Raw genomic sequence first — 23,445 nt, forward strand, 5'->3', positions numbered from 1 at the left:
TGGAGTTATGAAAGGGAAATCATGTTTGACAAACACCTTAGAGTTTTTTGAGGAAGTAACTAGCAGAATAGATAAGATGTGGTGTATTTGGATTTTCAGAAGGCTTTTGATAAGGTCCCCACAGGAGGTTAATAATGTACTGGCGTGGATTGAGGGTCGAGAAAACAGAAAGTAGGAATAAATGAGTCATTCTCAGGTTGGCAGACTAGTGGGGTACTGCAAGGATTAGTGATTGGGCCCCAAATATCCACAATCTATATTAATGGTTTGGATGTGGGGACCAAAAGTAATATGTCCAAGTTTGCTGATGACGCAGTAATTGGTGGGATGTGAGTTGTGGAGCGGATGCAAAGAGGCTTCAAGGGGACTTGGACAGGCTAAGTGAGTGGGCAAGAACATGGCAGATGGAATATAATGCAGAAAAATGTAAAGTCATTCACTTTGGTAGGAAAAACAGAAATATGGAATATTTCTTAAATGGTGAGGGGTTGGTAAATGTTGATGTCCAAAGGGATCTGTGCATCCTTGTTCATAAGCCACTGAAAGCTAACATGCAGGTGCTACAAGCAAGTGGTATGTTGACTTTTATCGCAAGAGGATTTGAGTACAGGAGCAAAGAAGTCTTGCTGCGGTTGTATAGAGCCTTGGTGAGATTGCACCTTGAGTATTATAGTTTTGGTCTCCTTACCTAAGGAAGGATATATTTGCAATAGAGAGAGCGCAACAAAAAAATTCCAGACTGATTCCTGTGATGGAGGGATTCTCCTATCAGGAGAGACTGAGAAGACTGGGCCTGTTTAGAAGAATGAGAGGTGATCTCACTGAAGCATACAAAATTCTTACAGGCCTTGAACAGGGTAGACACAGGGAGGATATTTCCCTTGCCTGGGAGGGTCTAGAACCAGGGGACACAGTCACAGAATAAGAGCTGGGCCATTTAGAGGAGGAATTTCTTCACTCAGTCATTGGGTATATCCAAGACGAAGGTCCAGTGGTGGATTTACAGTTAGTGGGGCTCTGTGCTCACCTTCATTTCTGGGCCTTCCCCGGGCTGGTCTGACAGACGAAGCCAAGAAAATACACAAATTGATCAGTGTTTCTTCACTGGTAAAAACATGCCTGTATCTGGGCCCCAACTATCATAGAATTGCCTTGTTGAAATCCAAACTTACCTCTTCTCTGAATGAAGGTAAAGTTGGTAAATATTGTGACGCGAGGTGAGTGAACATAGAACTTGCTGACGAGAAAAGCCAAAAATCAAGGACAGATTATACATGGAGAGAGGGAGAGAGAGTGCCTGCAGGTAGGTGAGGGAAGCTGACTAGATGCCCACTGAAACATCGATGTGTCAGTCCGTTGGTATAGCTTTGTTCAGAGACAGAGGTAGCAGACTGGGGTCCTGCTCCGGTGCCAACAGTTTACTGAGGCAAAACAGCACATCTGTTACCTAGGAGACTCGAGAAACATTGCACTTTACTGAGATCTCATCAGTCACTGGAAAATCTCTCAGTGGAAAAGCATGAGCTGCTGTTGTGGCTTCAGGCCGGACTGCGTTACAATAATTAAAATTAAAACCAAATTAAACCTCAGCTCGAGGTTAATGCTTCAACCTCTGACCAAACTAGCTGAGGTTTCACTGAAACTCCTCCCCCCATCAAAGTTTGCTGATTATTAAGAGAGAATGGGAATGTGCGGAGTGAGGCCCTGGGACTGGCCAGCATCTTCCCTCCAACGTCCGACCATGGTCTGTTTTCCAATCCAGTTTCTGGTGCCTCTCTACACTGGACAAGATGTCTGGAGTGAGAGCCAAAGAATATTTCTGAATATTTCTGTGACTATAAAACTAGCTGATACCATGTAGCCCAGAGCAGTGCCTAACGAATTTGTCTCTATTTGTTTCCTGCCATTGAGTCTAACTTGGCATTATTGAGGTAAGAAGTTAGCTGTAAGTGTATGTGTGTGGATTACAATTCCTCCTGTCCCAGCATGGTGGGCCGATGCTTTTAAAACCACCTCAGAGCCATACCAAAATTTAAAGACTTGCGATTATATAGCACCTTTCACGACCAGCAGAAGTCCCAAAGCTGTACAGCCAATGAAGTACCTTTGAAGCGGGAATGTGGAAAACGCCACAGCCAGTTTGTACCCAGTAAGCCAATTTAGCTAACGGCCCACCTTATAAACTGACATGTCTACTTAAATGGCCAGGACCATACTCGTGACTGACTGGGACAAAATGCCCCAGCTGTAAAAGACCGGATGAGTAGCATCAAAAATTCAAGTCAGTGAAACAATGAGTGTACCAGTTTTCCAGGAAGCTGCTGAACCCCGTGTGAATTCCAAAAGCAATGAAGCAACACATCTTGGATCTTAATCTAGGCTTCGTTTTAATCAAAAGCTTCCCACCATCCCCCTCATTAACCAGTAAGCTCCCACAAACAATGTGATAATGACCAGAACAAAAACAAAAATACCTGGAAAAACTCAGCAGGTCTGGCAGCATCTGTGGAGAGGAACACAGTTAGTGTTTCGAGACTGCATGACTCTTCAACAGAACTAAGGATAATATCACCACCTTCAACACCTCTTTGTCCTTTTGTCTGTGACATATTTTGGTTATCTCCACCTATCACTGGCCCTCTATCCAGCTCTTCTTGTCCCACCACCTGCCCCTTAACCCAGTTTATATTTCACCCCTTTTCTATTTTTCCTTAGTTCTGTTGAAGAGTCATGCAGATTCAAAACGTTAACTGTGTTCCTCTCCACAGATGCTGCCAGATCTGCTGAGTTTTTCCAGGTATTTTTGTTTTTGTTTTGGATTTCCAGCATCCGCAGTTTTTTGCTTTTGTGATAATGACCAGAATCTGTTTTGTGTGATGTTAATTGAGGGATAAATATTGGCTCTTCAAAATAGCCTCAAGGGGTCTTTTACATCAAAAAGGTGGCAACTCTGACAAGTTAGCACTTCCCTGGAGAGTCTGTCTAGATGGGAGTGAGCCCAGAACTGCCTGACCCAGAGACCAGATTGCTAGCACCGGAGCCACCACTGACACCTTTAACACGTGGCCTTGGCTATTCATTCAAACAACCAGTGAGTGAGCTTCTTACTTGCACTGGCAGTCATGAGCTGAGAGGAGCGGATGAACTTCACTAATGTTGGGTAAAGCGAGTTGGCTCATCGTGTGCCCCTAGCAGTCTGCTCTAGGCTTGTTAGCAAGTGGCATGTCTTGTAGAAGAGAGAGAGAGAGAGAGAGAGAGAATGTATGTCGGGGGAGAGGGATTTATCAAAAAAAAGGGGGAAATATAATTCCTGTGGCCACCTGGTTGAAAAGGAGCAATTCCTGGCTATTGGTTAATATGCTTTCTGAACATTTCAATCTCCTTTCAAATTTGCTTTTCTAAGCAATGCTCCCCTGGTGGAATGGCAGAGTCTTACTATTTACTCTGTGACAGAGACTGAGACAGACCTGCTTTGCAAAATGATCATTTGTCAGTAAAGTGAGTGCACCTGAAAGGTGTTTTCTTTGGGTATGTTTTCGTAGCTGATCAGAGGCAGAGATGTTGCCGAGACCACTCCAGGTGCTTGTCATTCCTGTCACACACGTGACTCGGCCCCAAAAAATAATACATTTACTCGGTGCCTCCCCTTTTAAATTTGCAGCTGCATCAGTTCACACGCCCAGTTTAAATGTTTTGAAACTCGTTCATTTTGGGGCCCCCTGTTGTTTGGGGGCCCTGTGCCCAGTGTGTTTCATTGTATATCCACCCCTGCAGAAACATGTAGATACTAAAGACATCAAGGGACACATGGGGATAGTGCGGGAAAATGGCATTGAGGTAGAAGATCAACCATGATCTCGTTGAATGTCAAGAGCAGGCTTGAGGGGCTAAATGGCCTACTCCTTCTATGTTCCTAGATGATCGTACTGAGACTACAGGAGAATCCTTTACCCTTTACAGTTCAAATGATGTAGATTACAATGTTAGGTTGAGACCACAGAGTTTTCACATGATTAGTTTTGGGAATTGGGAAAAATGTTGTCACTTTGGACTTTTTACCTAATACCTCCTGAGTGACAAAGTCATGAACCATCATGGACATGATGCAAACTGTTGGAAAGAATGTGCTTAACGAACCAATTGGTTGTTTCTCAATCCTTTTTTTTTGTTCTTGTGACAGGGTCACTGGAAGTTGTTGGAGCTTTATATGTAAAACTATGATATAACTGATCTGGGAGTGCTGATGCTACTTTTAAGCCAGCAACACTTTGCCCAGAACCGAAATTTAACAGCAAAAAACTGCGGATGCTGGAAATCCAAAACAAAAATAAAAATACCTGGAAAAGCTCAGCAGGTCTGGCAGCATCTGCAGAAAGGAACACAGTTAATGTTTCGAGTCTGTATGACTCTTCAACAGATCTAGTTCTGTTGAAGAGTCATGCAGACTCGAAACGTTAACTGTGTTCCTCTCCGCAGATGCTGCCAGACCTGCTGAGTTTTTCCAGGTATTTTTATTTTTGTACTGAAATTTAACATCTTGATTTGAAGGGCTTATTTTTGAGTATTTCCTTCATGGAATGTACCGAGGCCACTGAATAAAGAAGAAAGGTTGGAGAAATGCAAGCTTTGTATCAGCCTAACCATTTCTTCACTTTTTTTAATCAGTTGGATAGCCTGTATAAATGTTTAATAGTGCCATCTATAGGATCAAATCAAAGTTCCTCTCATATTGAAACTAGGGGGCTTGCTAGTTAAAAACATGTCGCACAAAGTTAAAGAGGGGGATGGTGGGAAGCTATTGATTAAAACGAAGCCTAGATTAAGATCCAAGATGTGTTGCTTCATTGCTTTTGGAATTCACACGGGGTTCAGCAGCTTCCTGGAAAACTGGTACACTCATTGCTTTTACACTCATTGTTTCACTGACTTGAATTTTTGATGCTACTCATCTGGTCTTTTACAGCTGGGGCATTTCGTCCCAGTCAGTCCCAAGTATGGTCCTGGCCATTTAAGTAGACATGTCAGTTTGTAATAAAATCAAAATATTGCGGATGCTGGAAACTTGAAACAAAAACAAAAATAGCTGGAAAAACTCAGCAGGTCTGACAGCATCGGTGGAGAGGAATACAGTTAACGTTTCGAGTCCGTATGACTCTTCGAGTCCGTAAGGGTCACAAGGATTCAAAACGTTAACTCTGTCTTCCTCTCCACAGATGCTGTCAGACCTGCTGAGTTCTTTCAGCTATTTTTGTTTTTACATCAGCTTGTAAGGTGGGCAGTTAGCTAAATTGGCCAGATGGTTAGCATGTGATTTGGGATAAGGCCTACAGTGCAGGTTTGATTCCTGTTCTGTCTGAAGTGGATGAGACCTGCCTTCTTGCCCTGCCTCTCAGAGTTGAAGGCAATGGCAATCCGCCATTGACAAACACTGCCCAAAAATAGCTCAGGATGAAGCATCAGCAGACAATGAACCAAGGAGCTGCCTTTGGACAGAGCACACACGAATGAATCAAATGATGTAGGCCCAATGTGAAGCCGAAAGCCATTTCAAAGGTTCAGTGTAAGGGCGTTTGAGGTAGAGCTACCAATAATGGACCACTTAGTTTTCTATTTGCACTAGATTTAGTATAAAATCTGGAACTTAATTTTAGGGCAGACGGTAGCATATTCGTAATGTCACTAGACTAGTAATCCAGAGACCCAGACTAATGCTCTGGGGACGTGGGTTCAACTCCTACCATGCTGGCGGAATTTGAATTCAATTAAAAAATCTAGAATATAAAGCAAATCTCAGGAATAGTGACCATGAAACTATCATCAATTGTGGTAAAAATCCATCTGGTTCACTAATGTCCTTTTAGGGAAGGGAACCTGCCATCCTCACTTGGCCTGGCCTACATGTGAGTCCAGACACACAGCAATATGGTTGACTCTTAACTGCCCTCTGCAGTGGCCTGGCAAGCCACTCCGTTCAAGGGCTATTAGGGGTGGGCAACAAATGCTGGCCTTGCAAGTGGCATCCAGATCCCGCAAAAGAATTAAGAAGAAAAAAATAATTGCACTTAAGTTGAAATATTTGGAAAGGCAAGGTTGGTATCTGAAAGAGTGAAGCAATAGTTCAATTTGAGAGCAGCAACATCGTTTAACATTCTTTATCTGCGTACTCGAGAACTTGCAGAAGAACAATGCCTCATTATATTATTGATAAATTATGTTTTTTTTAATGGTACATCTGACTCCAGCAATCATTTTTATTTCTGATAATGCAGCAATACCCTTAAGTTATTTGATCCTGAAAGTTGCTTCATAAGTACCAGTAAGATTGATGGTGTATTTTCTACTTTGGTAAGCATATTTTGAGGACCATGCAGGATTGCAAAATCTGAAAAATGCAGCGTTTTTTACACAATTTAAAAATCTCTCACAATTGAATGATATAAAACAGTAATGGGGCCTCCTGGTGGCGATTGGAGTATATACAATAATTAAAATTTTCCACCCTTTCTTAATTGTAAGGAGCTGTTAGCCAAATGTAAATACCCTTTTAATGATGTGATAAGTAACTCTCAATCAACCTTTCTGGCACCAGAAATTAAATATTACATGTATGGAGTTTCATCCCTTCAGATTTTCAATATTTTTGGAGAGGTTTTAAAAATGTGAAATTTTAAATTAAAGCATTTATTTTCTTCCTTTCTGACCTTTTCTTCCTCTCTCACTGATTTCAATATTTTTTCCTTCTCTTAATTCCTCTTTCTGTACCCATTGAACTCCCCTCCTTTTAATACACCTTCCATTTCAATCCTTCTGCTGTTTATTTTCCAGTTATTAAATCTCATTAGTTTGGGTTGATGCCCTGTTCACTCAGGTCCTGGGTGCTCTGTTTCCCTCTCTGTGCCATTACCAACTCACAAGTTCAACAACTCTGTGGGCCAAACTTTAGCTGGAGAGCGCACGGACAAATATAACTAATGGCAACTGCTATAGGTGCCCTGCTTCTGCAAAATCTGACCCAACATTTCATAAACCCCAAGGCCAGGATTTTTCAGTTGGCGTGTGGGGGCGGGCCTGATATGCTGGCGCATAAAATGATGCGCGATGACGTTGGGTGTACGTCCCGATGTCATCGCGCTGTCTCACGATGTTTCGTTCAGTGGGTGCGCCCTGGAGTCAGTTGCGCGCCCGCCGATAATTGATGGGCCTACTAAGGCCATTAATGAATGAATTAATGTCAAGTTAACGCTGCCTGTCCAACCTTAAGGTTAGCGGGCAGGTGAAAAGGCCAAGTGGCCTTTACATTTTTTAGGAAACCTCAGACGTGAGCGGGATGAGGTTTCCTGAAGCTTTTATGAATTAAATAAACATTCAATCTCCCTGAGGCAGCTCTGTGCCACACAGGTAGTGCTAGCGCCTCCACTCACGTATTACGCTGGGGGCCTGTGTAAAATAGTGGCGCGGAGCTGATCGTGGGCGGAGGCCAACTCCATGGCCGTCCGCACCCGATCCTGCCGAGCCCGCCTGACACAGGAAAAATTCAGGTCCAAGTTTGTCGTTGCACTGCCTCAATTTGAATGTAAAGGCTTTCTGCCTGACATTGTTCTGATTCCTTTCCAATTAGGCTTGTGTGTTTCTGATTGATAAGCAAATTTACAATCCCATTAAATAGCAGGCTCCTAAACATGTACAAACCTGCCTTTTTGGTACACAACTTCTATGATTGCTCTTCTGTCTTGAAGACTTGTTTTAAACTGCGCTAGGATTGTTACACAAAAATTTTTTAAAAAGTCTTGCAAGAACTGAATTAGATTGTATCATAAAAAGATTTGGTGACTCTTTTATAAATGAGATTTAGTGGAAATATCTGTGTGTTTGCAGAATATTCATAAATTAGTTCATCCCTTGATTACAGGAAAGAAAGGGATTATGAGCAATTAAAGAAAAGATTTTTTTTTACAATTTGTTGGAAGAACATCAAATAGGAATTAATGGTGTAAACTTGTATATAAAAATGAAGCAAATATTAAGAATTAATATGGTGGAAAAACTATGTACACGACAACAGAATAATTTGGGCAGTGTGTCAAGAATATAGGAGACAACAGGTAAGGAGGTCTTTTGATCAGAAAAGGAGAACAAAAGATGTCAATATTAACGAGGCATAGATAAGCTAAAAAGCAGTTGCAGAGTCTTAAGCGTGGGCAAATAGTTAATTATATTCTAATGCTATTTTTAGAACTATTTGGTTGACCATCACAGCAAATAATTGCGATGGGCACAAAGACCATTAGACTAGATCAGATAAGACCACAAGGCTGAAAAGGGCAGGGAAAACAAAATGGCCTGAATCTTCCGAGCAGCCACAATGCTGTGCCCATTGCAGCTGTGCATGAAGATTCTCCCGAACCGACACTGCTGTGCATTTCTTCTGGGATCTTCCCGCCTCACCCATTTACCCATCTCATCTCACCTGCCGTCTGCCACAGAACTCCATCAGACCGGAGCAGAGTGGGGGAGAGAGACACCATGCCCCCTTTTTACAGCACTAGCTGCCATACTCAGGTAAGTTTAAACATTCAGCCTTTGAGCGTGGGTGGGGGTTAGTTGGGTCGGGAACGGGGTAGTCTTGTCGGATCGGGATGAGTAGGCGGATGGTCAGGAGGTAGTTGGGTCAGACTAGGGGAGTGGTTGGCTGGTTGGGGGATGTAATTGGTCTGGGGGTGGTAGTTGGGTGGCCGAGGTGTTGGTCTGGGGATAGTCGGGAGATCTGGGGATGGTTGCGGGTGGTAGACAGGTCAGGGCAATCATGGGGTCAGGTCAGGGTGGTTGATGGATGGTGGATAGTTGGGTCTGGTTGGGCTGGGGTGGGGGTAGCTAGGAAGTTGAGGTGGGTGGGGGGCAGTGGCTTGAAGGGATACACAGGCCAGAGGGGTAGCCACGTCTGTTCAGAAAATGACAAATATTTAAACATTATTCCCTCTAAGTTGCAATATTCTACATTGCTGAATTCCTACATTGGTAACTGAAATAACTTTTATATTTTGAAACTAATTTTATTTTAATGTAACTTTCTATCTAAATTACCTTCTGCCTGCCACCAGTCTTGCCTCCTGAACCTCCTGCTCCCTGATCCTCTTGGTTGCAGGAGATCATCCTCCTCCCCAACCCTCAGCATTGTGGTCACTCCACCTCCCTGGCCTTCGAGTTGTGCCCTCTTCCCCCTCTCTGATCACCCATCCACTCGTAGAACCCCCCCACTCGCTGACTCACCCTCTCGCCGCTTCCCTCTCCTGGACTTGCATTCCTGTTCAAGATCCTGCCACAACTTGGTGACTGGCGCTAGGCCACAACTTGGAGTTTGGGGAGTGGCCACAATTCGGACGTCTGGGGGGGGTGTGCGGTGTGAGGCTGCTCCAAAGTGGCGCCAGGCCATTCACACGGGAAACTACGTTAAAACAAATCTCATGACCCTCAATGAGATTTACAGGAAAGGGAGAGTTGGGGAGCGGCACTTAGCAAGGATGGGAGCCGCCACTGACTTGCAGGCCTTGCCACGAAGAACAAGGAGATAACATGTTTTTTGTAATGTTGATTGAGGGATAAATATTGGCCAGGACACCGGGGAACATTCTCCTGCTCTCCAATTAAAATGTGCTTATCCAACTGTCCTTGTGAATAATTGGTTGTAACAAATTGAACCAATTCTGGGCTGACTCAAATACAAGCAGGCATGAGAATTTCCCATCTTTTATACTGGAACTCACTTAATTCCATGTTGCCAGGGCAACCTCGCAAATTGCAATATAACAGGAATTTCGATAAAGCAGGAAACAACAAACATTGAGGCTGGGCATAACAACATCTGTTTGCCGAAGTTCACACAAGCCCCTTACAATAAAGGTGAAAAGGTTATAACACACTCGTTATACAGCAGAAACAATCGACTTTGACAAGTAGCTGGTACCGGACTCGATCGTTCAGACGGACTGATGTGTACTAAGCTTTGTCTTCATGAACCACAAGAGTGTTAGACTGAAGCTAGCACAGACCCGCTCTACAGACTCTTTTTCACTCATCTCTAAATCTAAATTACCTGTGGTATAAACTACAGGGACGAAGGAGGTTCTGGTTTTTATCCAGAGAGGTGCTTATGCTAGATCAAAGGTCATAATATTTGGCCACTGATTTAATGCAGTGAAATAGTGCATTATAATTCTAGTTACACTGGACATTACCATGCTGCTAAATGACTCAGATATTACTACGTGTCAAATAGCTGTGATAAAGATGAAGAGAATAGGAAGTAAATATGAAAATAGGAAGTGTGAGCAGTTGGTGGAACGTTAATATTAACAGGGTTAAAACTGTTAACTGCTCGCTAATTGCTGGTTAACTTGTCATTTTGAGGCAGTAAGAATGATGGTCTGGACAAGGTATATTGACTTTTCTTCCCTTCAAGCAAAGGCAGAACTGCAAGCATTATTGATTTTGGGGAAAAAAAATTGGGGACGGGCATGAGATATGGTCCTGCCATTTATTTGATTTACTTACATTACATTGAAAGAGGAAGTAGAGGGAAAGTAAGTATGGAAGAGCAGGAATGGAGAAAATATGAATTTTTGAATGAGGGGGAACTTACTGGTTTTTTTTTCTAAAGGAAAGTAACCAGGAAGGGTGTAGTGGAATTATTTATTTACACAATGGTGGAGACTGAAAACTTTGGACGATGGGAGCTGTGGGTTGGATTTATTTATTTGAAGCAGCCCAGAAATGGATCAATCTGTTGAAGGGATTCTTTCTTTCTGCCTTCAATACTGCTTTCAGTATGGTTCATCGTGAGTTGGAGGATCCAGTGTTTAATAAACCTGGGGTAAGCACTGAAGAAACCTGCTTTGGACACCATGAAGTAGGCCTTGTGGTCTAGGGTATGTTAACGGCAAATCTTTATGAATAACTCATAAATATGTACATATTTACAGTAGAGGATGCAGGAATGGAGCTGACTCCAGTCTAGGTCTTTATACATCTCTATCCATCTCTAGACTGACCCTGGCTCTCAGTCATGTGCCTTCTTACATCACTGTGTGGGCAGTACTGTACTCCCACATTAACCTTTTATGAACTAGACCCAACTACTACAATTATTGACCCCTTCTGATTGAATCATAGAATGATACAGCATAGAAGTAGACCATTTGGCCCATCATAGCAGTACACCCGTCTACCCTGTGGGTTCTCATCAGTGTGCACTATTTTCCAGAGGACAACGGAAGGCCATGAATAATTGTATGACTAGATGATGTCCTCATCACAAAGTTAGCAGAGCCAGAACACTTGACCAACCTAGAGGAGGTGCTAAGGAGGTTCATAGAAGCCAGCATAAGGTTAAAGAAGGAAAAGTGCACATTTCAGGCACCAGAAGTGACTTATCTAGGCCACAGGATGGATGCCATGGGGCTGCACCCAGTAGAAGACAAAGTTCATGCAATAAAAGATGTACCATGATCATCCAATGTAACAGATCAACTACAATAGCTGCTTCTTATCAAATCTATCAAGGCAGAGAGCTGCTCTTAACAGAACTCCATAGTGCCCATCTGAACATATCAAAATTGAAAATGCTTGTGCAAAGCTATTTATGGTGGCCAGGCATTGATGGAGATTTTGAAAACTTGGTAAAGCATAGTCTCCGCTGTCAGCAACGACAGAAGTTGCCTCTTCCAGCTCCCATACATCCGTGGGAGTGGCCTGGTCAACCCTGTTCAATTACATTTCGATTGCGTAGGACCATTCTTGGGTTCTCGTTAATTGCAGATGCACATTCCAAATGGATGGATGGACGTGAAGTCAAGTTGCCGTGTCAAACGCAATTATAGAGAAACTAAGTTACAGTTTCAGCAAACATGATCCACCTGAAGTTATCATTTCAGATAATGACATTGCTTTTACCAGCACAGAGCTTCAGAAATGTATCGGTCTAATTGGTATCAGACATATTAAAACAGCCCCTTACCATCCCTCATTGAATGGCCTAGCTGCGAGGGCAAACCCTTAAGTCTCGTATGAAAAAACTATCGGAAGGCACTCCGGAATCTCGATTTTCCTGCTTTCTTTTCAGTTATTGTACAACACAACATTCCACTGCGGGTTCAACACCGTATGAATTATTGACGAAACGCTGCCTACATACACAGTCACACTTAGTGTTTCCAAATTTAGGGGAGAAGGTAATCAAAAATTGAACCATGACATACACAGCAAAGCTCGCAAATTCACTGTAGATGACACAGTACTTGTGCAAAATTTCGGAGTGGACCCTATTGGGCTCCTGGAACCATTGTCTCAGAGTCTGGTCCATTATCTTTTCAAGTACATGTGGGAGATAGAATCATCCGTAAGTGCGTAGATCATATTCGTGCCAGAGAGACATTCCATCAAACAACCTGTGATTAACGTCGAACTGAGGTGACTGATTGAATAGAATAAACATGCCCATTGTCTCTGTAGAGTTGCCAAACCCTGAACCACCATGTTTCGAGGATGTGTCTCATGCTGCAATTCCAGAACCTGTCAATCCTGTTGAGGAACCTCAAGAAACAGAGCTACGCCGCTCCAGCTGTATAAGGGGAGCACCTCAGAGACTTGACATGTAATCACCTGAAATTGCATATGTGTATATGTTGTTAGCTGTTCAAATGTTTCCCTGTTACTAGAAATTGTAAAAAACTAAAGGAGGAGGAAATGTGGTAACTGAGGGTATAGACTCTCCTGTTATCAGTCAGGGGTCACATGATGTTCTGTTAAGGCTCTGACCAGTGAGACTTAAGCACAGGCAATCCGGGGAGTGGAGCTTCCTGATGAGAGTCCTGGCTGAGCGTGTAGCACCTGAAAATCTCTGTAATAAAGTTTAGCTCTTTCTTGTTGAAACCTGGTTGCTCCGTTGAGTCATTACAGATATGTAGTGCTCAGGGAGATTGACCCCAAGATTTATGCATTGAGGGAAAACATTTACCATGATGTTCTGGTCCCGCCCACCGCGCGTGGGACGGAAAATTTGACGGACCAGCAAATAGTCCGTTAACTTTGGGCGGGAGTTTCCGATCCCATGGTGGGCGGGACCAGAAAATACCCCCCCAATGATTTTAATATGGGAAATATGAACAGGAAGTGAGTTTTAACTTTTTTTTATTCATTCAAGGGACGTGGGCATCGCTGGCTAGGCCAGCGTTTATTGCCCACCCCTAATTGCCCTTGAGAAGGTGGTGGTGTGCTGCTTTCTTGAACCGTGGCAACCCACGTGGTGTATGAAAAATACCTGAAAGTTCAGAGCGTTGAACAGTTCTCTGACCAAGACATGCTGTAATTTTTTTTTCTCTTCACTTTCTGTCTGGATAGATTGAAGAGCTTGTGGTCTGACATAGTATGCAGGTAAACTCTTTCTATACCTGCAGGGAAGGCAAAGGTCAGGAGCATGGACAGCAAACAAAGTGAGGGCTATTTCAGAGAACTTCTCTATGCTGATGATGCTGTGCTCGTGGCTCACATGGAAACTCAGCCACAAATGACTTATGGATTGTCTCCTATCCCTGTAACTTGTTCCTTCTGACTCGGCCCATACTTTGGCCACAACAGAGAGCCTCTCTGTCGTGGTAAAAATACTGCCTGAAAATCGTAAGCCCCACCCCCAAACACATCACTTCCCATTTTTGCTGGGGCAGGAATGGGGGTACAGCGTGTTTTACACATTCGCACATAGCCACTTAAACCATCAACTACTTCCATTGAAATAGGATTTTGGTAGCCTTGGAGTGTGCAACCCTAAGTGTGCAGATTAGACCTGGTAAGAGCAGGTCTAAACTTTGTGGGTTCATTTGGATACTCTTTACCCAGGGCCATCCACCCAGGTGACATTGGGAATATCTGGCTTATCCAAATCCCCTTTTCCTGTGACCTCATCATCTCCAGCTCCACAGGCTGAGGAGGTAACAGCTGGCTCACAGCAGGAAACCCAAACCAGACCGGGGCTCTCCAGATCTTGGCCCTCCAGAGGCCGCCCGCCAAAGTCAGCACAGCAACAGGGCTTAGCAGTCAGCAGGCTGCCTCCACCTCCACTGTGGATGTCCGGGGAGCACTAAGACGTAGCAGCAGGGTTAGGAAAGTTAAGAAGATGTAGTTGCACCACATGAGCACAGGCATTAAGCCCTTGCACATAACGTTCACTATAGTAATTAATTCCTAAGAATGTCTCCTTGTCTATGGGTCCTTGTTATGATGAGCAGTGTTCGTGTCATTTAGATGTGAAAACCTTGGTTCTTGCACAAGACAAAGGCAGGTGTCTCAATCCAGGGCCTCTTCCCTGTGCAGTGTGTAACCTTCAGCGCAAAGTGATGGTCTGGCTTCACACTCAGTGGACACATTACTGAAGCCTGCACCTCAGTGGTGCTGGTCATTGCTGCCAGAATGTTGTGGGCAGGTGTCACAGAGTTCCCTCATTCTCTCTGTGTGCTGTCAGCACATTTGAGGTGGGGCTGGCCCCCCATTTCTTCAGCATCTGTGTCCGCTGATGCTGTGGTCCTGAAGGGGACAGATGATGAAGGCTGCCAAAAGATCAGGTACATTTATATTTTCACGGCTGTGTCTCCATGATATAATTCTGATCAAAGAGCACAAGCAAACTGCCCTCAGCCAGACAGGAACCAGACATTCACAGAAGGTATGTGAAGATCTATGGAGTGTCCTCACTGCATGTCGTCATCATCCTACTGGAATATTGAGACTATTAGGGCCTCCGCTACATCTCCATGACATGAGCCTGAGCACTGAGGGTATGTGTGCTGCCATCAGTCACACAGAAGTCAAATGTTCACAGATGCAAGGTGAGGATGTCAGTACTGTCCTCGCTGCATCGTGTCATCATCCTCCATGAATCTTGCGGCTATGAGGGCCTCCTGAGTGCACCTGCCTTGCCTGGCCAGTGTGATGACCTCATCGCTGGCATCCTCGCTTTCGAGGACCTCATCCCCTTTGACGTCCTCCTCATCGGTAGAGATATGCAGCCCTTCCATCTCCTCCTCAGTCAGATCCTCTCCCCATTGCAGTGCCGGGTTGTATAGCACGTAACAAGATACATGCGCGACACCCTCTGGGGACTGTATTGCAGGGCTCCAGCAGACCTGTCAAGGCATTGGAACCTTAATTCCAATATGCTTACTGTTTGCTCCACCAAAGTCCAGGTTGCACCATGAGCTTTGTTATACCATTTATCTGTTGCATTCTGAGGCCACCGCACGGTGGTCCTCTGTGGGTAGCCCTTGTCCCTGAGGAGCCAACACTTCAGCCACTGTGGACCCTGGAAGATGTCAGGGATCTGAGACTTGCTGAGGATGTAGGAGTCATGGATGCTCCCTGGGAATTGTGTGCAGACCTTTAGGATGCATTTGTGGTGGTTGCAAACCAGCTGAACATTCAGTGAGTAGAAGCCCTTGCAGTTGATGTAGTTGACTGCTTGTTGCCATGGAGATCTAATTGCCATGTGAGTGCAGTTGATGGCACCCTGCGGCTGTAGAAAACCAGAGATCGCCGTAAATCCCAGTGCTCTTGCTTCCTGTCTTGCCTGACCCTGGTCAAAATGCACAAAGTCGTGTGCCTTCTTCAACTTTGCATTCTTGAGCTCCTGGATACACTTGTGGATGGAGGCTTGCGAGATCCTGCACAGATCACCTGTGGAGCCCTGGAAGAAGCCATTGGCGTGAAAATTGAGCGCCCCCGTCACTTTCACAGTCACTGGTAGTGGGTTCCCTCCATGTCTCTGTGGCGCCAAATCCTGCAGCTGTTCCCCAGACATGCACAGTCTTTAGTGACACTGGTTCTCAGTCATCTGCAGGAATGACAAGCACCATCTATAGACCCTGGTTCTAGCCAGGCACCTATGAGTGATGGTTCACAGTGGATCTTCAGCTGTGTGTGCAGGCCTTTTACTTAAATGCATGTAGTATTCAGAACAAATAAATTAATTAATTGCACAAATAGAGGTTAATGGGTATGATCTTATAGTCATTATGGAGATGTGGTTACAAGGAGATCAAAGCTGGGAACAAAATATTCAGGGGTATGTGACTTTTCAAAAGGATAGGTAGGAAGGAAAGGGTGATAGGGTAGCTTTGTTAATACAAGATGGAATAAGTACAATAGCAAGAAAGGATCTTGTAGATGTAGAATCCATACGGGTAGAGGTAAGAAATAACAAGGGGAAGAAGACACTGGCGGGAGTAGTCTATAGGCCCCCTGACAGTAGCTATGCTGTAAGACAGAGAATAATCAGGAGATAATGAGGGCATATAAAAAATACAGTACATTAATCATGGGTGATTTTAATCTTCATGTAGATTGGGAAAATCAAATTGACAGAGGTAGACATGAGCAAGAATTCATGTTTTTGGGACAGTTTCATAGAACAATATGTTGTGAATCCAACCATGGATCAGGCTATTTTGGATCTGGTAATGTGTAATGAGGCAGGTTTAATAAATGATCTCAGAGTAAAGGATCCCCTAGGAAACAGTGACCATAATATGGTAGAATTTAGCATTCAGTTTGAGAGTGAGAGATTTGGGTTGGAAACAACTGTGCTAAACTTGAATAAGGGTAATTACAATGCAACGAGAGCAGAGTTGGCTGGAGTGGACTGGGAAATCAGTTTAGCAGAAAAGACAGTTGATGAACAATGGCAGATGTTTAAGAAAATAGTTCATGACTGTCAACAAAGATATATCCCAGTGAGGAAGAAAGATTCAAAGAAGGGGATAAACCAACCATGGTTAATCAAGGAAGCTAAGGACAGTATCAATTTGAAAGAAAAACGTACAATGTAGCAAAGATTATTGGTAAGCCAGAGGATTGGGAAAGTTTTAAAAACCAACAAAAAATGACCAAAAAAAAAGAGGGAGAAAATAAACTTTGAGGGTAAACTAGCAAGTAATATAAAAACGGACAGGAAGAGCTTCTTTAAATGTATAAAAAGGAAGAGAGAGACCAAAGCGAACATGGGCCGCTTAGAGAATGAGGCTGGGGAAATAATAAAGGGGAACCAGGAAATGGCAAAGGAGTTGAATATTATTTAACTGGAGAAAGACTGCATAAGGCTGCAGCACAGAGGGATTTAGGACTTCTTGAGAATGAATGCCAAAAAGCTAACATACAAGTTGAATAGGTAATAGGGAAGGCAAATGGAATGTTGGCCTTTATTTCAAAGGGAATGGAATATATAAATAAGGAAGTCTTGCTAAAATTATACAAGGCACTAGTTAGACCACACCTATGATAGGAGTTCTTCATTCTCAAGGACTCCTAAATCCCTCTGTGCTGCAGCCTTCTGCAGTCTTTCTCCATTTAAATAATATTCAACTTCTCTGCTGCTGGTTCCCCATTATTATTTCCCCAGTCTCATTCTCTAAGTGGCCTATGTTCATTTTGGCCTCTCTCTTCCAATTTTGTTTCCCTTAGCTAAGGAAAGATATACTGGCATCGGAGGCAGTCCAGAGAAACTTCACTAGGTTAATCCGGAGTATGGAGGGATTTTCTTTTGAGAGGAGGTTGAGTAGGTTGGGCCTGTACTCTTTGGAGTTTAGAAGAATGAGAGGTGACCTTATTGAAATATCTTAGGGGGCTTGACAGGGGAGATGCTGAGAGGTTGTTTCCCCTTGTGGGAGAGTCTAGGACTAGAGGGCATAATCTCAGAGTAAGGGGATACCCATTTAAAACAGAGATGAGGAGGAATTTCTTCTCTCAGAGGGTAGTCAATCTGTGGAATTCTTTTCTGTAGAGGGCTGTAGAGGCTGGGTCCTTAAGTATATTCAAGGCTGATTTTTAATCAGTGAGGGAATCAAGGGTTATGGGGAAAAGGCAGGAAAGTAGAGGATTATCAGATCAGCCATGATCTCAAGACTGGCAGAGTAGTCTCGATGGGCCGAATGGCCTACTTCTGCTCCTACGTCTTATGGCCATAGTGCTAGATCACCAGGCTCTAGGATCCTGATGTTCTCCTTCTGCAGGATCAAAGAGAGAGACACATGGGTTGGCATATGTGTCCTGAGAACCTCTCTTGGTTAAGTCTGAAGGCCCCTTTACGCATGCCAGAGAGTGCAGGCCAACATTTGGATGACCAGTGTGTAGTGCGCTTCATGACTATCCGAAATCCCACCCACCCACCTCCACCCCATTCCACTTGACCGATTGGTGGCAACTTTGGCCACTGGACTGCATGCTGTGCTCTCAAATCAGGCACAGACTTTCTCCTAACCTGCACTGCAAGGCTGCGCTGTCAGCTTGAACCATAATGTATACTGGTCCAAACCTTAAAGACATTGCAAGGGGCTGTGAGCACCTCCACCACTGACTGTGCCATGGCCGCCTTTCACGAAGGGATTGTACAACTTACCCAGTTGTCTAATTGCTCTGCAGACCCCTAAAATGCATATTAATTTGCAGTCTGCACCTGAGGGGTGAAAAGTTATGGGGCATTTGGTGGCACGTTCATGCTTTTGTGTTGCTTGAGTGGGCAGAAATGCTTCAGAGGCCCAACTCCAAACCTGTCAATGGAACTGCTGCTGAACAGTCTGTGGAAGAATGCTCACTTTTGACAAGCTTTTCCAAGGCTGCTTCTCTCACCATCCGTCACTGCCCCCCTCCCCCACCCCAGCATGTGCTTGTGTACTTCCATCAGTCTGTGCTGCCTTGCACCACCACCAGTCCGCACCCCCAACCCCCCCCCCCCCCCACTCCCCACACACCAACCCCCATACCCCACCCACATTGGAACCCTGGACCTGGCACCGCACTGAAGGACAGCCGTGAAAAAGCGACTTACCTGTGCCCCCACCAAGTGTGTGGTGCCTCTTCCTTGATGTCTTATGGGTGATCCTTGCAAGTGCTGTGCAAGGTTGTGTGCGCTCACCTCCAAAATCTCCTCAAAGTTCAGGATGCCAGGTGCACACCTTTTAATGGCGGTTGTAAATCACGCCGCTCTGAAGTCATGCTGATGCAGGAGGTAAATTTGAGGTGGGGGGGGGGGAGGTGTGATTCCGGTGAGTAGAGCACAATTAAGAGATGCAAATACATTAAAATTAATTTCTTGAAGTTAGATGACGGAAAACGCGGCCAGCTATTGATGGGTGGAGCAGACGTTCGCAAAACTGGTTTTACGATGGTACGAAACCGATTTTTGGCCTTCTCACCATATCGTCCACTCACGGCTGCCATGACGCCCGGAGTCATTTGGAGCGGAAAAATCTGGCCATAGACTTTTTAATTGCTTCTTTCAGTGCTAGCCTGTGATTAGTGACAAGCTGTATCAAATAAGATGGTTGTTACCTATCCCCCTCCCTATAATCTTGTAGCCAGGGCTTAAATTCATCTCAAAACAATGACAAGTTGATTTGAGGATGTGGCTGAAACCCATGGTCATCTGAGCTGTAAGTGAGTGCTTCAACACGTGTTATTAGGTTGTCAGGGTGTCACTGATACCGTTCCTCTCCTCTCCTCCCACACACACCCCACTCAAAAAAACCCCTGATAATTGCATATCACAATTTTCAAACAAACACAATTATTGCGAAGAGGTTAGAAATAGAAAACTAATTATTGCAGCAGATATTGAATTAAAACCGATTAGATACATGAATAATAGCAAACCATCAATGGTCCACTAAACCCTCAATGCTTAATTGTGATGCATATTAATGAATATATGTAGCAGACAGCTTGAGAGAAGTTGCTGGCATGCTGATGTAGTTTAAGCATGTTAACTCAGTTGGACCCAAACCATTTCAATATCTTAATCCATAGAACAATCCAAACCATCTGTGCAGAAGATAATCAAGAGTTTAAGGCTTTTACACTGTTTAAGTGTGTCTATGTTTTGCATCAGTTCATGATATGATATTTTGAAGAAGCTTGTTCATGCACACACATATACTGTCAGCAGATGTTACTGGATTAGGGCATCTTGCTGTTTTTGTACCTCTTTCCTGACCTAAGGGCAATGAAGTCAATTGCAGAATGCCGATTGCTGCTCCAGGCGTGAACCAAATCAGCACAGAACAAGGACTGAACCTCAGACATTCTTGATCCAGTTCAGCTGCTTGCCGTCTAACCATTTTTAAGTAATGGGATAGCGTTCACACTTTTTGTCATTAAACTTCCCTTTACATGTTAAAGTTAGAGCATTCTACAATCTATTTATCAGTAACACTTAGAAATTTCATAGTAATTTTAGAATTGAATGGCCTAGTGGTGCCTCCTCATTTCATTTACTGATTTTCTTTTGTTGTTGCTGAGTCAAATGATTGGTGGTTTTTCTGTTGTTTGCTCAAGTGATGGGAAAAAAGGAACTTGCACTTAAAGGCTTAGTGCCTTCCCACATCTCTCTGAAAAGTCCCCACATGTTCATAAACGATGAATTACTGTGTGTAAATCAATACCCCACCCATTTTGCACAAGAAATGTTCTCCAAAGCAGCAACGGTAAGAATGACATAGTTAATCAATGCTCAATAAACGTCAGCCATGTTCTTCAGTTTTACCTCTACTTTACCCCCTCCTTTATTCACCACTTGCTGCTTCCTCAAGTTTAAATGGTTGCTATTATCCAACCAAAGGAGAAGGTAAAATGTGATTCAGTAATTATATTAACTGATATAGATACTGGGCATTATCATACACTTGTTTCAGTGCTTTATGTTATTTCTATGTGATGGTTAAAATTAATTGCATCATAGGTTTGCTGTTTTTAATTATTATTCTTTACATTGGGGAATTCGAATTAATTTATAATTTAATATTACAGTGTAATTTGTCGGGTTCAGAATGCAACAGGCTGTGCATTTACTAATTGATCCAGTAACCCAGGCAAACAGGAACTTATAACAACTTTCATTTATCATTGGGAGGATGGAGTCTCCACATATGGCGATTATGGGCTGAATCATCTCAGATTTGCGCTAAGTGCGGTAGCAGGCGGGTAAAACATCATTCTACCCGCCAGCCACGATGGTGGGTTTTTGTGCTGTATCATCCCAAACCCGCTACATTACTTATGCATTCTTGGGAAACACGTCGTTTTCATTGCGTGCGGGATCTCATTTGCCCGCCATGCCATCACCTCGCTGCTTCATCACGCTGGGCGCCATGTTTAAAGTCCAGCCGCGTACACACATCCCAGGCCTCGACTACTGCATCGAAGATGTCCACGAAAGGCAAAAAGACTGCAGTCCCCAGGTTTAATGACATGTCACTGGAATGCCATTTGGATGCCATGGAGGCCCACTGTAATATCCTCTACTCTGCTCTGGTTGCAGGATGGGCAGCGGCATCATCAATCCAACATGGCAGGCGGTGGTCAGTGCCAATGCAGATAGAGGAAGAATGATCTCAACAGTGCAGCCAGGGTATGGCAACCATCTTATCGCTCTAAACTCACACACTCAAACCCATCACATATTCACTGGCATCTCACTCACTGCCAGCTCAAGAGACATTACCATCCATTTTCACACACACATACCCTCACATGTCCGTCTGGCCTCATTTGCTCTGGAGACTGCCTCCTCAGCCCTCACCATCTTGAGGCCACTTACACAGATCAACATGTGCCCCCACACACACGGTGGGATACCCCCCTTCCCCAACACAGCTCTTGTCCTGCAGCCTCTTCCCTTGCCTGAGGCCACTTCTCCCCCTTCTCCAATCAAGACCTTTCCCTGCAGCCATTGAAAAACCATCCACACATGGCTGATCTGATAGGTAGAGACCTATCTGTGAGCTCCCCTAAAAGTTATGTGGTGCTGTCTGTGGAGCCTGGTGCTGATGACTGTGAATACTGGCTGAAGCAAGGTGGGCAAACAAACCTCGAAGTCCTGGGTGAAGTGCAGCCCGCGAGGTGTTTTCATGTGACATCAATACATTTCATTTAAAAGAAATCCTCAGTGGCCGCTTACGGAAAGTGTAAGACACTGAGCGTAAACTTTGAAATTAGAGTCTGTGTAATTGGTATAAGTATAACCTCCTGGATGGAAGTACAGCCAATGTAAGATGATAAGGTAATATGAGCTTCATTTCATTGTGCCAGGGAGGAATTGTGGGCAGATTCCTAATTTTTTTAAATCGCAAATTGAATAGCTTTGTGAAAATGTTACTTTTGAAATACTCGATTTGTTTAGTAATATGAGAGCAGTAAATAAGTTATTTTACATGTATTTAATCTGTTGTGTTTGAGTTCAGCGGAAGTGCAGGACAGCAGCTATATTTACACCACATAAAGATATATCAAATAACCACCCCTACTTATTTTTGAAATTGTGCGCAGTGTTTAGTGAGAGTAAACAGCTCTTTCCAGAATAACTTGAGACCAAAATGCCTTCTCCTGGTAACACTGTTTAACTTATTAACTACTATAAAATTGCTTTCCATTTTAACTTTGATACTGTTTTAAAAGCTTGCATTCCATTTGTGGGTTTAACGCATTGTTGGGCATGCTTTGCCTTTGTAATTATTATGAGGTTGGTCAAACTGGCTCAGCTGCTTTCTGATTTCACTGTTTGGGTAGATATGTTTTCTGAGACTCCATCCTACTCATGCTGATGAGGCAGCGTCTGGCATTGTTTATGACAGCCTCCCAATGATAAAGGGAAGCAGTCATAAACTCCTGCCTCAGGTCACATGTTGCAGGCTATGCTTTTTGCTTTAGAGCATAATTTTAATCTGAGCATATAACAGCATGAGGAGACCACTAGCAGCCCAGAAACTTACTCCTGGAAAGGATGGGCTGTAACTTGAGAAAAGAGTAGACAGCAAGGTTAGTATTAAACCTGGCATGCATCCTACGTCATTGTAGGTGTGTGATTTTAAATATACAATTATCATTTACCGTAAATGCTGAGGCAGATATTTTGGCAGTCACATTCTGGTATGTGGATTGTTTAGACAGTGAATGCAATTTAAATAAAAGGCAGGATTCTGATCTTTTTTTAAAAAGAATGCATCATTGTGCTGCCTGTTATTTAAACTATGTGGAACGTGGGCGTTTACTTTGCCGAGCCCTTTGATGAGATGGAAATGACCAGAATTTCCCACCCAAGGGAAATTTTGTGCAATAACGCACGGCAATTGGTTGCTCTTGTGGCCAGTAAGAGTTGTCTTTCAGTTTCTTAATGCTTTTCAGGAAACAAATGAAGTTTTTAATGGCAGTCTTTCCTTCTTTGGCCATACTTTGCACCTTAATTGCCATAGAACACGCATTTTATTGAAAGCCATTATTTCTCGTCAAAACAATTGCCAAACCAGAGAAAAAGCAATTAATATTTAGAATTTCCCTCATTTGGGCATCTAGAAGAGTGTTCATTATGAAACTTTAGCGTGGTGATGCAACTTTACTGAGCAGCGCAGCAGGTAAACA

General features: G+C 43.7%; 1 protein-coding gene across 4 annotated transcripts in view; it reads left to right on the forward strand.

Moving 5' to 3' along the window:
* The window catches only part of tmem117 (transmembrane protein 117), a 398,678-nt gene that overhangs the window by 15,492 nt on the left and 359,741 nt on the right, over positions 1-23,445 (forward strand). Inside the window, exon 1 of one of the 4 annotated variants that reach the window (XM_041216476.1) lies at positions 13,458-13,484. The exons of 1 other annotated variant lie outside the window; for it this stretch is intronic. In XM_041216476.1, the coding sequence (XP_041072410.1) occupies positions 13,469-13,484 (16 nt within the window). In that variant the 5' untranslated portion in view covers positions 13,458-13,468. Of the gene's footprint in view, positions 1-13,457; positions 13,485-22,673; positions 22,846-23,284; positions 23,439-23,445 lie in introns of those variants that run through there. 2 more of the 4 variants (XM_041216479.1, XM_041216480.1) reach the window with 2 other exon arrangements.

This window comes from Carcharodon carcharias, chromosome 21, assembly GCF_017639515.1.
Source record: "Carcharodon carcharias isolate sCarCar2 chromosome 21, sCarCar2.pri, whole genome shotgun sequence".
In the NCBI taxonomy this organism is placed as follows: Eukaryota; Metazoa; Chordata; class Chondrichthyes; order Lamniformes; family Lamnidae; genus Carcharodon; species Carcharodon carcharias.